At 43.9% G+C, this 13,067-nt stretch overlaps 1 protein-coding gene across 1 annotated transcript in view; it reads right to left on the reverse strand.

The window, feature by feature from the left end:
* LOC146190222 (putative fatty acyl-CoA reductase CG5065) overlaps positions 1 to 13,067 on the reverse strand; it is a 33,934-nt gene that overhangs the window by 19,847 nt on the left and 1,020 nt on the right. Inside the window, exons 2-8 of the mRNA XM_084599748.1 lie at positions 12,738 to 12,854; positions 11,255 to 11,430; positions 6,322 to 6,394; positions 5,255 to 5,361; positions 4,857 to 5,031; positions 4,193 to 4,237; positions 3,929 to 4,047 (exon numbers count right to left, since the gene is read on the reverse strand). Coding sequence (XP_084455874.1) covers positions 3,929 to 4,047; positions 4,193 to 4,237; positions 4,857 to 5,031; positions 5,255 to 5,361; positions 6,322 to 6,394; positions 11,255 to 11,430; positions 12,738 to 12,854 — 812 coding nt within the window. The remainder of the gene's footprint in view (positions 1 to 3,928; positions 4,048 to 4,192; positions 4,238 to 4,856; positions 5,032 to 5,254; positions 5,362 to 6,321; positions 6,395 to 11,254; positions 11,431 to 12,737; positions 12,855 to 13,067) is intronic.

The raw sequence follows: 13,067 nt of genomic DNA on the forward strand, positions 1-13,067 counted from the left end.
AGGCGGAAGTGAGGAACGCGATCGAGGGCTTTAGCGAAATCAATAAATATGGCATCAATGGGATGAGTCGAATGAACAGAATGGTGACCAACTCAAAAAGCTGCGATTCGCAGGAACGTCCACGTTGAAACCCGTGCTGATTAGAAAAGATGAGCTTAGTATTTACAAGGTACTGTATGATTTGAGATGCTATAATGTGCTCAAGGAGATTACATGAAACGCAAGTGAGCGAAATAGGCCTGTAATTGTGAAGTGATAAATTCATTGCATTACGTTTATGGATTAGGCGGAAGTGAGGAACGCGATCGAGGGCTTTAGCGAAATCAATAAATATGGCATCAATGGGATGAGTCGAATGAACAGAATGGTGACCAACTCAAACAGCTGCGATTCGCAGGAACGTCCACGTTGAAACCCGTGCTGATTAGAAAAGATGAGCTTAGAATTTACAAGGTACTGTATGATTTGAGATGCTATAATGTGCTCAAGGAGTTTACATGAAACGCATGTGAGCGAAATAGGCCTGTAATTGTGAAGTGAATTTTTGTCTCCAGGCTTAAAGACAGGAATGACATGAGCAATTTTCCAATCCTTAGGCAATTTGCCTGTGTCAAGGGAGTACTGGAACAGCCTGCACAGCAGTGGTCCGGAGATGTGTTTGGTTAGTTTTAACAGCTTTGTGGAAATTCCATCGGGTCCGGGACTAGAGTTCGAAGGCAAACGGTCAGTGGCACACTCTACCCCATGACAGGAAACAGTCATATCATTCACGGAGTGACCAACAGATTCCAGAATGCCCGTGTCGGAAAGACTGTTCGTCAGTAAAAACAGTACTAAAATACACATTGAATTGATTCGCCAAAAGGGTTTCGTCGATTGGCATGCCATCTATATCTAAACTCGGGAGAGCATTAGAAGAATTGGGTTTTACAACCTTCCAAAATTTATTCGGATCATTCCGCATTATGTTAGCAATTTCAGTATTAAGGAAAGCATCTTTAGCTTCTTTTATCTGTTTTTTCACGAGAAGAGACTGCGCATGATAAGCCTCCCAACGCTACTCCGAGTCCGAGACAGCTGCATGCCTGCATAGGCGTTTCTTTTTGCGTATACTGCGAATAATTATTGTCGTGAACCTTGGGTTACGAGACAAGGGGCTATTTCTAACACAGGTACACATGCGTTCTGACATTCAAGAAGTTTATCACGAAGCAATACCCAGTTGTCGTTGATCGACCGATTCTCGAATCCATCGAGATAAAAAAACGAGAAATCGACCAGCATTGTCGTCATATTTTCAACGTCTGCCCGTCTGTAATCATATATTTTTTTCTTTGCACGGTCGCATTTCTCGACTTCGAAGGAGAGATTAACATGAACGGCAAAATGATCACTTATTTTATCAGTAACCATTGTTGTCGAATGCGCAGGGTGGGTCGTGAAAAACAGGTCTAGAACAGCAGTGTCACGAGTCTGCGAAGTCACAAGTTGTTGTAAAAGTGAGCTATGTCAAGCATTTTTATACATTCACTTTTATTTGTACACTCACTGAGGACAGTGTTTGAAGTCCAGTTGATGCCGGGATAATTAAAATCTCCTGCCAGAACTAACACAGCATTTGTGAACAACGACTGAACTTTAGCGATAGTATCATGAAGACTATCTGTGAAGTCAGAACCGGAGTTAGGCGGCTTGTAGCAGGCGCAAACTAAGATTTTCTTAAAGCCCAGACCGATATTCACCCATAAAATTTCTAGCTCTGTACCTACATCGACCATAGTAGATGGTACCGAATGTGACACTGCGATCATAACACCGCCTCCTTTGGCGCCAATGCGATCTTTTCTATAAATTGTAAATGCATTTGAAAAAGAAAGTTCAGAGTCTGAGATGCTTGGGTTAAGCCATGTTTCTGTCCCCAAAATAACATTTGCATCGCACGTGTCACTTAGAGACAGCAAATCATCCTGTTTTGGTAGAAGGCTGCGGAAATTGGCAAGAAGGAATAACAACGGACAGAGTTTGCTAACCGAGTTGGTTCTGAAATGACTTTTCTTGATGAACATTAGGACAGCGTTGGCTTTGCTTAAGTTCTACGACACGGTCACAGGACGCGTCATATCTGTAGATGCTGCCGTTTAGTTTTAGTTTGTTATAAGAAAAACTGTACTTTCCTTCATCTTTATTTGCCTTCGCGAAATCTCTCAACTTTTTCCGTGCGAGTTGAACTTTCGGTGAAAAATCTTCCTCTATCCATACTTTTGGCGCAGATACATCTTTCAGTTTGTGGGCATGTCCTAAAATAGCATTCCTGCTTTTGTAGTTCAGAAACTTAACAATGATAGGGCGGCGAGATACAGAATTATACTTCCCGATACGATGGGCCCGTTCAATTTCGCCAGCATCCACCTTCAAGTGGGTACGAAAAAAAGTTCTAACAATATTTTCTGTCTCATCCCAGGTTTCTGATGCAGACTCAGGTAAACCTTTAATTATTAAGTTGTTCCTGCGAATTCGGTTGTTCAGATCATCAACCACACCAGCCAAACCTTCACTAGCTTGTTTTACGTTCATGTCTGATCTCAGGACACTTATATCACATTTGACCGCATTCACTTCCTCCGTCAATCCAGTAAATTCACTCATTTTCACTTCGTCTTGATACTCGGTTGGTGATGTCAAGCATCCCCGAAGAGATTGTTTCAAGTTGCAAATCAATTTTTGTCTGGTGCTCAACGTTAGAACTGATAGACTTCTCAAGGTTGCTGATTGTTTCCAGGATTAGTTCTAGTTGGTAAGGACCGGGGTTCAGTTCTACATCACCGGAACATAGCAATAGTTTCGCGATGCATAGTGCAAGCAGAAGTGTTCTCATGCTGGGGAACCAACACCCAGTCTTCAGCCACATCAAGCCACAACTCTTCTGGCCATGTTTTCTGCAGTGTTGAAGGAAACAGCCAATTCGAACGCGGTACGTGTTCAAATCAACACCCATAACAGCAATGCACGGCAGCAAGTTTAACTGGGATCTGCGGCCAATTACAGCAAAGTTCAAGCGTGTATCAGGATAAAAGTTACTCACCTAGAAGAGAGCACAATCAAAACTTAGTGCATGAAAGACTTGAACGCAGAATTCCGCATCCGTTAATTTCGGCAGCCTTTAAGTAGGCGAGTGCGGTGTTGCCACCCGGAGCCACAGGAACGGACGTCGCTGTGAATCCTCGGAGATGAAACGTCGGTAGGCGGTAGATCCGATATCAATAACGCATCGGTGATATAATGGCCGCGTCACCAAGCTTGCAGGAAAAGCACGCGGCAACGGGCACTAGAAGAGAGCACAATCAAAACTTAGTGCATGAAACACTTGAACGCAGAATCCCGCATCCGTTAATTTCGGCAGCCTTTAAGTAGGCGAGTGCGGTGTTGCCACCCGGAGCCACAGGAACGGGCGTCGCTGTGAATCCTCGGCGATGAAACGTCGGTAGGCGGTAGATCCGATATCAATAACGCATCGGTGATATAATGGCCGTGTCACCAAGCTTGCAGGAAGAGCACGCGGCAACGGGCACTAGAAGAGAGCACAATCAAAACTTAGGGAATGAAACACTTGGCCGCAGAATGTGATGTTAGGAAGATGGTGAGAGACCGGAAAGCGTGGCGTGACATGGTCCATAGGGTCACGAGGAGTCGGACACGACTGAACGACTGAACTGAACTGAACTTTAGAGTCTATCCAGGGTGTGTGATGGCCTTCAGCTTAACTTTCTAAACACATTTGCGACAAAAATGCCCTAAAAAGCTGTTACAAGAACCGGAGGCAAAACTGATGATTGACTTACTGCACAAATGGGAAACCACAATGAAGCTTCATATGTACACGGATACCTCTACAGAGGATAACTGACAAAGCACGAGATACAACTATTACCTTGTCGCGGCCGTGTGCCAGGCAACGCATATGAGCATATTCGCCACAATGTCCACGGGAATGAGGTCAGCTAAGCATCCCTTTTTCGCCACGACTGAGGGTAACAGGCCCAGACCTACCTGAAAATGAATGGAACCGCTTAAGATTAGGTTGAGTTCAAAACACTAAGCATCGCTGCATTCGCAAAATATAGAACGACACTTCCTGTAATGCTCAAACATTAGAGTCAGAGAAAAAGTATCGATGCCGCTGGCCAGTACTTACAGACACCATAATACCAGTACAGCCATTGTAGTTGTCGATCCAACCCTTGAAAAAGCCAAAGAACCATATAAATTCAATGCCCTGAGTTCAACCACTTTTCATATCCATAAAAACCTATCGTAAAGCTTGCATTTCACTTCTATACCAAATAAAATTAGAGGGTCTCTCAGATCTCTTAAGAGGAGAATGGCGGAAACCTACCCTTCCTCTCCTATCATTTGCCTCTCATCGCTTGCCTCTTATCAGAGTTTGCTGTGGTACTACATATAATTACAATTGGTTTACAAGGAAGGAGAGGCGCAGTATCTGTCACACTTTCTAGGGCAAGTGTGAGTTTCGACAGTAAACCATCGCTCCTGTAACGGGGCGTTCCTTGGCGCACGTTCAAATGTGGGATTGCAGATGAACGAATGCTAGACAGGAACATATCTCGCGGAATATGACAGATCTCGCACACAACTCTCGCGCACGGGATTTCGTTCAATGAGCCTAAAAAGGATTTCTCCTTAAAACTAAGCCATTCCAGGCGTTTAGACTACCCTTTGCAAAGGCTGAAATAAAAGTATTAAGTGACAACAAAGTTAGCTCGTTCATAATTCGTTATCCTGTTCTTTTTATCCTTACGATTAAATACTAGCAGTCGCATTCAATTTTGAATCATCACCGGAAAAGGTTCTCTCCAAGAGGCTGTCACTACGGACGGTCGAACTATGGCCAAAGGAAGTCCTCCTCGCTCTTCTACGATCAGTGATTCAGCCACTGCCTTGGTCAGAGCATAGTTGTTTGGCTGCCCAACTGACAATTCACTCGTTGTTTCACCTGTCTTCTCATCAAAGCATCTGTATGAAAGGAAAACAACATCGAATTAATGACTGATCGTCTTTCATATCGAGCGTTTTCACTTTGTACAACCACAGCTATGCAACATAGTTAAGCAACATCTCATGTACTCTATCTAGTGGCAATTACTTTTCTTTAAACATAACGGCCCAAGATTTACTAATCAAAATTTGACAATCTATTTAGAAGATTCGCTCTACAATACCTGCGTCGGATACTTACTCGGTTGCTTCGATCATTTTCTTTGTGTCTACAGGTGAGAGATATATTTTCTCGTGCACTGTTTTCCTACTCCAGTTGCAATATGCTGTTGATACATGAACTAAAGCCTAGAAGAAAGCACGCGGTAAAGATGAAATCAGTGAAACGATTAAGGGCAGAAATAACTTAAATAACAAACAATAGCTCCAAATAAGTGTACTTTATTCTATGCTTCGTGCGGCTTGATATCTTGAGTGCATAGATCCTGCGTTAGTAGCCTGCAATAAATGCGCCTCTATCTCAAATTAAAGAGTTTCACCAGGAAAAGACGGCTTGATAAAAATCTAAGAACGGTATTTTTGCTGTCTCATAGCAAATGAGTAGTTGTACTGGCTTGAAACTGTTTAAGCTTAAATGAGCCAAGGTTGAATCCACTATTTTCTGCGGCGATGATAACTAAAAGATTAACAAATATCATCATCATCTAACCAGCGATCGCATGTGCAAACTGCGGATAAATGGCGCAACATGACGAAGAACATGTGAGCATTAGAAACGTAGATGTCCTGGATTTTTGTGCACTGTTGGAACACGCGCCATAAATGTACGTAGAGGATAACAATGTACCAGTAGAGTTTCAGGTTTCAAAAGTTAGCAACTTAATTAAACTTTAAAACTGGGCGTAAATAGAAAGCGTGACGACGGTGGAGCTGCAAACATCGCAGCTCTCGAATACAAAAAACTGTATCTGTGGTTTGTTCATGTATGATTCGGGCTTATTGGTGCCTTAAAAGTAGTATTGATGTGTCATATAGCAAGTGCTTGATTCAATAGATGTACTGATGATTTTCATCTTGCAAAACCCTTCAAATGCACGCTCACCTGTTCTTTGAGTACATTTATTTATTTTGCCCACAACTGCTCACATTTTCCGTCCATTCGTCTATAGTACTTCAATGATCACCGATTAGACGAGTAACAAAACTATTCCTACGAGCAGAACTAGAAATACCCTATAAATGTTTGTCTAAAGCTTACTAAAGGCCCACCTAGCTTTGATTATTTGTACAAACTTGGCAATAACTTACGCAAAGGTTCGCCATCTCCCTAGAAAGTTCCAGAACATATCGAGTACCCAGGACATTGAGCGCTACCGCCCGTCTGAAAAATATATTTAGTTAAGAACGCTTTACCTGACCAGAAGCTCCATGCCTAGATGGCCCGTGCATATAAATTAGAAAATTACGATAGCTAAAAAGTACTAGCGTATACATATACTAGTTTGACGGCTGACGTTTCCTCGCGCGCAGCGGCAAGGGTGAGGCAAGGCCAACTGCGCGCGCGTACGAGGCTTCCAGAAGACAAGTAAGCGTCTACGTTTGTACGTTACCGCTACACTAAAACCTTTATTTTCTTTGACGTGCATCAGTAAACGTTCATTCAGCCAAACTTGTAATTTTGCATGGTACATTGAAGCAAAGTTCCGCGAAGACTTTTTTTTTATAACTTATTTTTTCAACATAAAACATTTTTAGTAAAACGAAAGCCCCAAAATCACAATCTCTCTGCAGAACAGAGTTTTACGTTTACCCGAGGACGATGACCTTAAGACGTACGCAATGGACGATAATCATACAGGTGATCCTGCACCAATTGCAGGCCGTAGCATAGTTACAAAGGGTGCCGGCAAGTTCTCTCAAGAGCTAAAATATCTAGTCACAAGATGCATCAACAAGAACGCCACTAACCCCCCCGCCCCAAAAAAAAAACTGAATAAAACTGCTAGAGGTATAAATTTTGTGAAATTAGCATAAAGTAGGTGACATAAAGAAGCGGAAAGTTGGGAGAATTCAGCGCGCCTGAAAGAAAGGATGTGGCCTAAAAGCGGTCACGAGAAAACTAGGCACAGGCAACAATCACATGTGTGAACTAGGAGACAAGAAGTACAGCATCATTACGATATATGCTTAACACAGATGAAGCGACTCAACGTTTCTATATAAATTCAATACATAATTTCTATATTCTTTGGCTAGTGGATACACTAGTCAATGCAATGAGCATAATAATGGCAAAGGCAGCAATGCAGGGCAATTCGGCACCCCGAAGATAATAAAGGACGCTATAAAGGAAGGCTTAGAAGCGAGTAAAAAAAGAAAATCAGCTGGCGCTGGTCGAGTACATAAAGATCGGTATAAGGATGGTGGGGAAATTGTACCAGAACCGACCACCTTGCCCGTGCACCAGGACGACAATTTCAGTTGTACGTTAGAATAATTTGGGCATTATTTCAATATATACTATAAAAAGATCAACAACCACAAAACATATTCCAGACCGGTCAGCTTACTGGCCGCTATCTTTACTGATAACATTGACTTGCTAAGTAATTCCGCGAAAGAATTGGAACTATTCCTCAATGACTTAATAGGCAAAGCAGAGAGCTGGACCTAAAAATTAGAAAACCTAAGTAACTTTCAACAATGTCGGAAGAGAACAGAACTTGTAAAAAGATAGCGACAGGATTGAACTCGTAAGGGAATACATCTACTGATACAGAGATTACGTGACAGCAGATTAAGACCACGAGTCCGTAATAGCTAAAATAACAAGAATGGAGAGGAGCGTACTTTGCAGGGTACTTTGATATCGCGAATGGCAGTTTCATAAAGAACTAGAATGAATAGTGCGACGGACAGTGGTCTCCACTTGTCTCCAAAACCTTCGCACACTTCAGACAGATTTCATGTAGCGGATCGCAGTGCCGTTATAAAGTAACTGACTATAACTGCACTTGATCAGTTGCAGTTTTGCAATTAAAACACTGTCGGAGCCCTGGCTGCGCAGCCAAAAAGGAATATTTCGTGGTTTTATGCGCCATGTATGCGGCATAAGACAAGTTACCAATTCTGTTTGCAAAGACCTCAGGAACGCCATAGCAACGCGTGTAAACGCGTCCACCAGTGGCAAACAGAAGCGACCGCTTCGTTCACTATTTGCGAGGACAGGCACCCCATCAGAAATCATTCCCATCCACTACAATGTTTTTTTTTTTTTTATTTTACATTAGGAGTTGCTGCTATCCCAAAGTTTCAGCAATATAACTGCACCTATACAGGTGTTCACCTCCGGCGCGGAAACCAGGAGTCTAGCGAAAAGGGGTCTGCCTAAGTTCAGGACAACACACCGAGCTAAGGGATAGAAAATTACAGGTGTACCAGAATGATGAAGATAGCAGATTTGGTGAAGCAACAAACGGGAGGTACTGAGTATAAATCAGGCAAACGAAACGGGAATCAACAGGGCGTGTAGTGCGTAGAGAACACAAGTAGTTTAAGGGTAACGAAATTTTTCTAGGAGGAGGCAAAGGTAGCAGGGTGAAGCAAAACGGTAGACGGACGAATGAAATTAACAGGTTGACGTGAACTTGTTGCCAGATTTGCACAGGATTTATATATTTGGAGAAATATAAGGAAGATGTTTGTCTAGCAGTATACGTATATAGTCGGGAAGATTACGTTGATTATGATGATGATAGAAAGCAATGACCTCCTCTTTCTGTCCTGCAAGCAATATTTTGCCCTGTCTACGCCTTGCTGCAGAAGGCCTCACCGCCGCCGTCTGGCATTGCACCCTCAAGCTGTTGACAACACGAGCCCAGGTGAGAGCCGACTTACCTTTACCGGCTACAAGGATTGCTTTTTCTTCAGCACAGCGGTTTCGAATATCGAAATTGATTCACCTGACTCCTTTTTCACATGGTGACATTCTCGCCGCAGCGTAGCGCGATTTCTGTCGCACAGCGACAGAAAAGCACGCTGCTTCCGTCGCAGAGCGGCAGCGGCGGACTTCCAACGAGTTGGTCGCACGCCGCACCGTCGCAGCGACCGTCGCGAGCGAAGCGGCCGTCAGCCAACAGAATTCCGAGATGTGACATCACCGGAGACGACGTAGCGGAAACCGTCAAAAGTGCATCAGAGGTAAATTTCACTCGCTTTGGAGGCACTGCGGCACTGCCTGGCGCTGCTGGCTACTGCTTCCGTGTTCGGTACAAACCACAGAACACAGGTAAAACTCCTGTTTTCGGTCGAGCATTCACCGAGCCATCGAAGTGGACGAATTCGTTTCTCTTCGTTAGAAGGTAACATTGCTCCGAGAGTAGAAGACGCCGATTGAAGCCAAGCTTGACCGTCCTCCTCATCGAACCCGCGAGTTCGTGCTTCTAACAACTGCTTCTTTTATTTTTTTAAAGCTCAAGGAGCAAGCGTGTATTAGCGTATATTCGATTTCGGGCGAGCTGAAGCAATGTCGAAAAGCGCGCTAACATAGCCGTAGTCAGTAAAATCAGTAAAACTATTATGCGTAGTTGCGTGCAAAAGGAAAAATTTTAATATTCATTTTTTTTTATAAAGTGCGTCATATTTCAGTGAAATGTACATAAACATACATACATACATAAACATGTACATAAACAAATGTACATAAAAAATAAAAAAAGCGTGTTCTATATTTGTTATTGGTAAGGTATGCCTATGCCACTCGTGTGGCACGGACAGAAATCGCAGGCGCATGCAATCATCTGAAGTGGCTGTTGCGATTTGCGCCGCAGCGACACAGCGACTGGACCGCCATTTTTAGTGCGCGTCGCATCATGTGAAACATCCTTGATGTCATCCGTTTCTTGAGTATGAAAGCACTTGACAGTAGCGACGATAAACTACTCAGATCGCAATACTGCGACTGCGGTTCGTTGCAGGTATAGTGCAAAGACTGCATCATTTTTATTGCGAAAGCACTCATACACTCCCCATCATCGACAAAAAAGATTGTCCAATCCTGTTTGTGCCGTCGATCTGATTGGCTAAGCTGTTTTGTGAGGTCACGACCACATGACCTAGCGCGGGTAAATCAAACTGTCCGGAAAAGCGGCTCTTACGAGCAAGTCTCTCTGACGGATTTTCAAGTGCGCCAGCCAAGACAGAGAGGCTATGACTGACGACCAATGATTGACCATGACATCTTGCGGTGCTTTCCCCCTCAAGAAACTATCGGAGCGAATTGGAACTGCTTGTGTTGAAACTTGAGTCTCGGGTTCGGTAGCCGAGTATCTTCACTACTGAGACATCGACTCAGATTCCTTCGATCATTCTAACCATGTTTATGTAGGAAGTAACGACGCACGTACCCAGAACCGGCCGCCTGTCGAAGAAGCAGCGCTGGTACGATTGCTTATTTTTAAAGAAGCCAATAAAAACAACAAGTGCTTCTGAACGCTCCGGAACCTTGCTTTGGTGGGACTCTGGAGGCGCCGCTCCTCCAGCTTTTGTGCAATACATGTTGCCGCGATCATCCTACTATACTTCTACAAGCCACGCTCGTCGCTACGAGTGTTAAACACCTGCCATTTGACTCGGCGGCTCCCACGTGATAACATCAGTAGAGTTAATTAAACCCGTGAACTCCACAGTCAAGCGCGCCGTTGCACCAAAGCTTATCGCGGTTCCCAGATGGCGCCACATGTACAGCTGAAATTGCAGCGCACCACGCCCATAGTCACAAGAAGTCTCTAATTACACCGTCGGGTAAAAGCAATTGTAAGGTTACGTAGCCGGTTCGTCGAGGGTCTTGTGAAACTATTAAGCAATGAGAAAGCATCCTGTAAGAACTGCAATTACGCCAAGTTCAAAAAGACGAAAAAGGTCTGCGCCCCTATTCCAAAACCTGGATCCACTGGTGTCCAGCAAATTTAAATTGAATTCAATTTACCTGAACTCTGATTGAAAAGAGGAGAACCGCCAATATGCACAAATAACCATGATATTCCCAGTGTCCTTATTTTAACATACCAGAAAGGTGATAGGTATAAAAGTACCGCCCAGGTTAAAATACACGTAGACGGAACTTGGATCGAATGGCGCATTTTGCTTCGTGTTCCGCAAACATATTTGAACGCCATCAGAGGCTAGGGTTGTGCACAGGTCAGAAGCAAGAAAAGTGTAGTATAGATGTTACGTAACTCACTTAAGGGGTTCATCGAACCTGACCGTGGCAGCTGAATGAAATACAACGGACACTTCTTCAACTAAGGCTCTCCTGTCTGCACCGCGGAGTCCCAAGTTCGGCATAGCCAGGTCTCCAGCAATCGCCCTAACTTTTCCAAGGGCAGCTGGCTGCTCTTGCCTCACGCGGTCAAACACCTGGAGAAATAAAAGAAGAGCTTGCTAAAACACGTAAAAAAGAAAGCCAAACAAGATTTATCAAGAACCCGTAACTCTTAATCACGGCTACAGTTCGCACAAAATGTTCGCAATCCACAACTGAACCTGAGAGAGAGTCCCTTCTCCCCATTTCTGTTTTTATTAGAAACAAACAATCCACATACTTTCCGCAAACAATGGCACGCCTAACGTTATGGCGAGCTTGGGAGATGAGTTAAGGAACGTCAACGATAGGACTGCAGTCACATTAGCTATGTCCTGTGCATCACTTCACTTTCATCCTCACTTACACGTCCGTGTTTAAATTAGGAGTGAACGGAAATCATTTTATTCCGCCTTACGCGCGGCTATATGCGGTATTTGCCAGTAGTAAAAATCTATTACGCGTAGGTAATAGATATATGGCCCAGGACCATAAATTTTGCTGCGCTTTTGGCATGAATTGAAATGCGTCAAAGAGAACAAAGCAAACGCAATAAGCAGCGCAGTGGTAGTGAGCCTGTACGAAATAAATATCAACATATTCTTCCAGGACAAACACTGGAGCTATAGCGTTGCTAGGGCATTCTCGTCGCGTCATTTCACATTAATCCATCCAGCTCAAGTATCTGACTTAACAAGGAATCCCTCCTACGATCACACCAAGCATAGGGCGCGAACATTGAACTTCCGAAGCTATTACAAATGCAGGCCGATAATCTCCGCCGAGTCTCGTAAGATAGAGCGGACATATCAATGTACAGTCGAGCTCAAAGCATTCATGGTAGAAATCGTACCACGGCTACCATTCTACCTAGTAGAATAATTCGTAGAATTTTCCTAACGGCTTCCCTGTATCACTTAGGTACTCGATACTCTCTTTCATCTCACAGTTCAATGATGGCTCGCTCAATCCACTGCCAAAAAAGTGTTGCTTTTTCAGAGGCCCCCATTTTACAGCATGATTTCCATGCGGTTTTAGGCGTAGCCAGTGATAAGCCGTAGCCCGCCATCCGCTGAAGGGCAGCAAGGAATGCAACCAAGTTGGGCCGCGCATAACGTGGCAAGGTGCATGAGGCTACTGCGAAACTGCACTTCCGCTACTACTATGGCCGATTCCACAGCACAGGGAACCGGCAAGGCCAAGCATTCGAACCTTTTCTTAACTGTATTCTTGAGCTGCACTGCAGCATCCTGGTAACCGCATTCTTGAGCTCGTTAATGAGCTCGCGATGATTATTGCCTTAAGCAATAAGCTTAGGTCTGCAAATATTTTGTTCAGCTTGAAGCCTGTGTTCAAGATATACCTCAGAGTTGAGTACAGACCGAAGCCTCGCCCCGGGTTCTTCTCCTCGCTTGCTGCGCATGAGGAGGTAGATACGTTTCACTCCAGGACATGAGCGCAGTATTTTTTCAATCAGAACCTGAAACATGATCGCATATATGGTGAGTGCTACGAAAACCAAATTAGGAATGCAAAGGAACTTCCCTTACTGCAAGAATCCAACGCCTATTTCAGTTTAACAATGCTTTGAAGCTTGCGGGCGACTAAATGTAATAAACTTTGCAGACTCAAAAGCGGTGAATATGTCCCCTGCACGTTCGGGTAGACGCTTTTTGTTGGCTTTATATGTCGC

This window comes from Amblyomma maculatum, chromosome 4 (genome assembly GCF_055883805.1).
Source record: "Amblyomma maculatum isolate TAMU_Amacu chromosome 4, ASM5588380v1, whole genome shotgun sequence".
NCBI lineage: Eukaryota > Metazoa > Arthropoda > Arachnida > Ixodida > Ixodidae > Amblyomma > Amblyomma maculatum.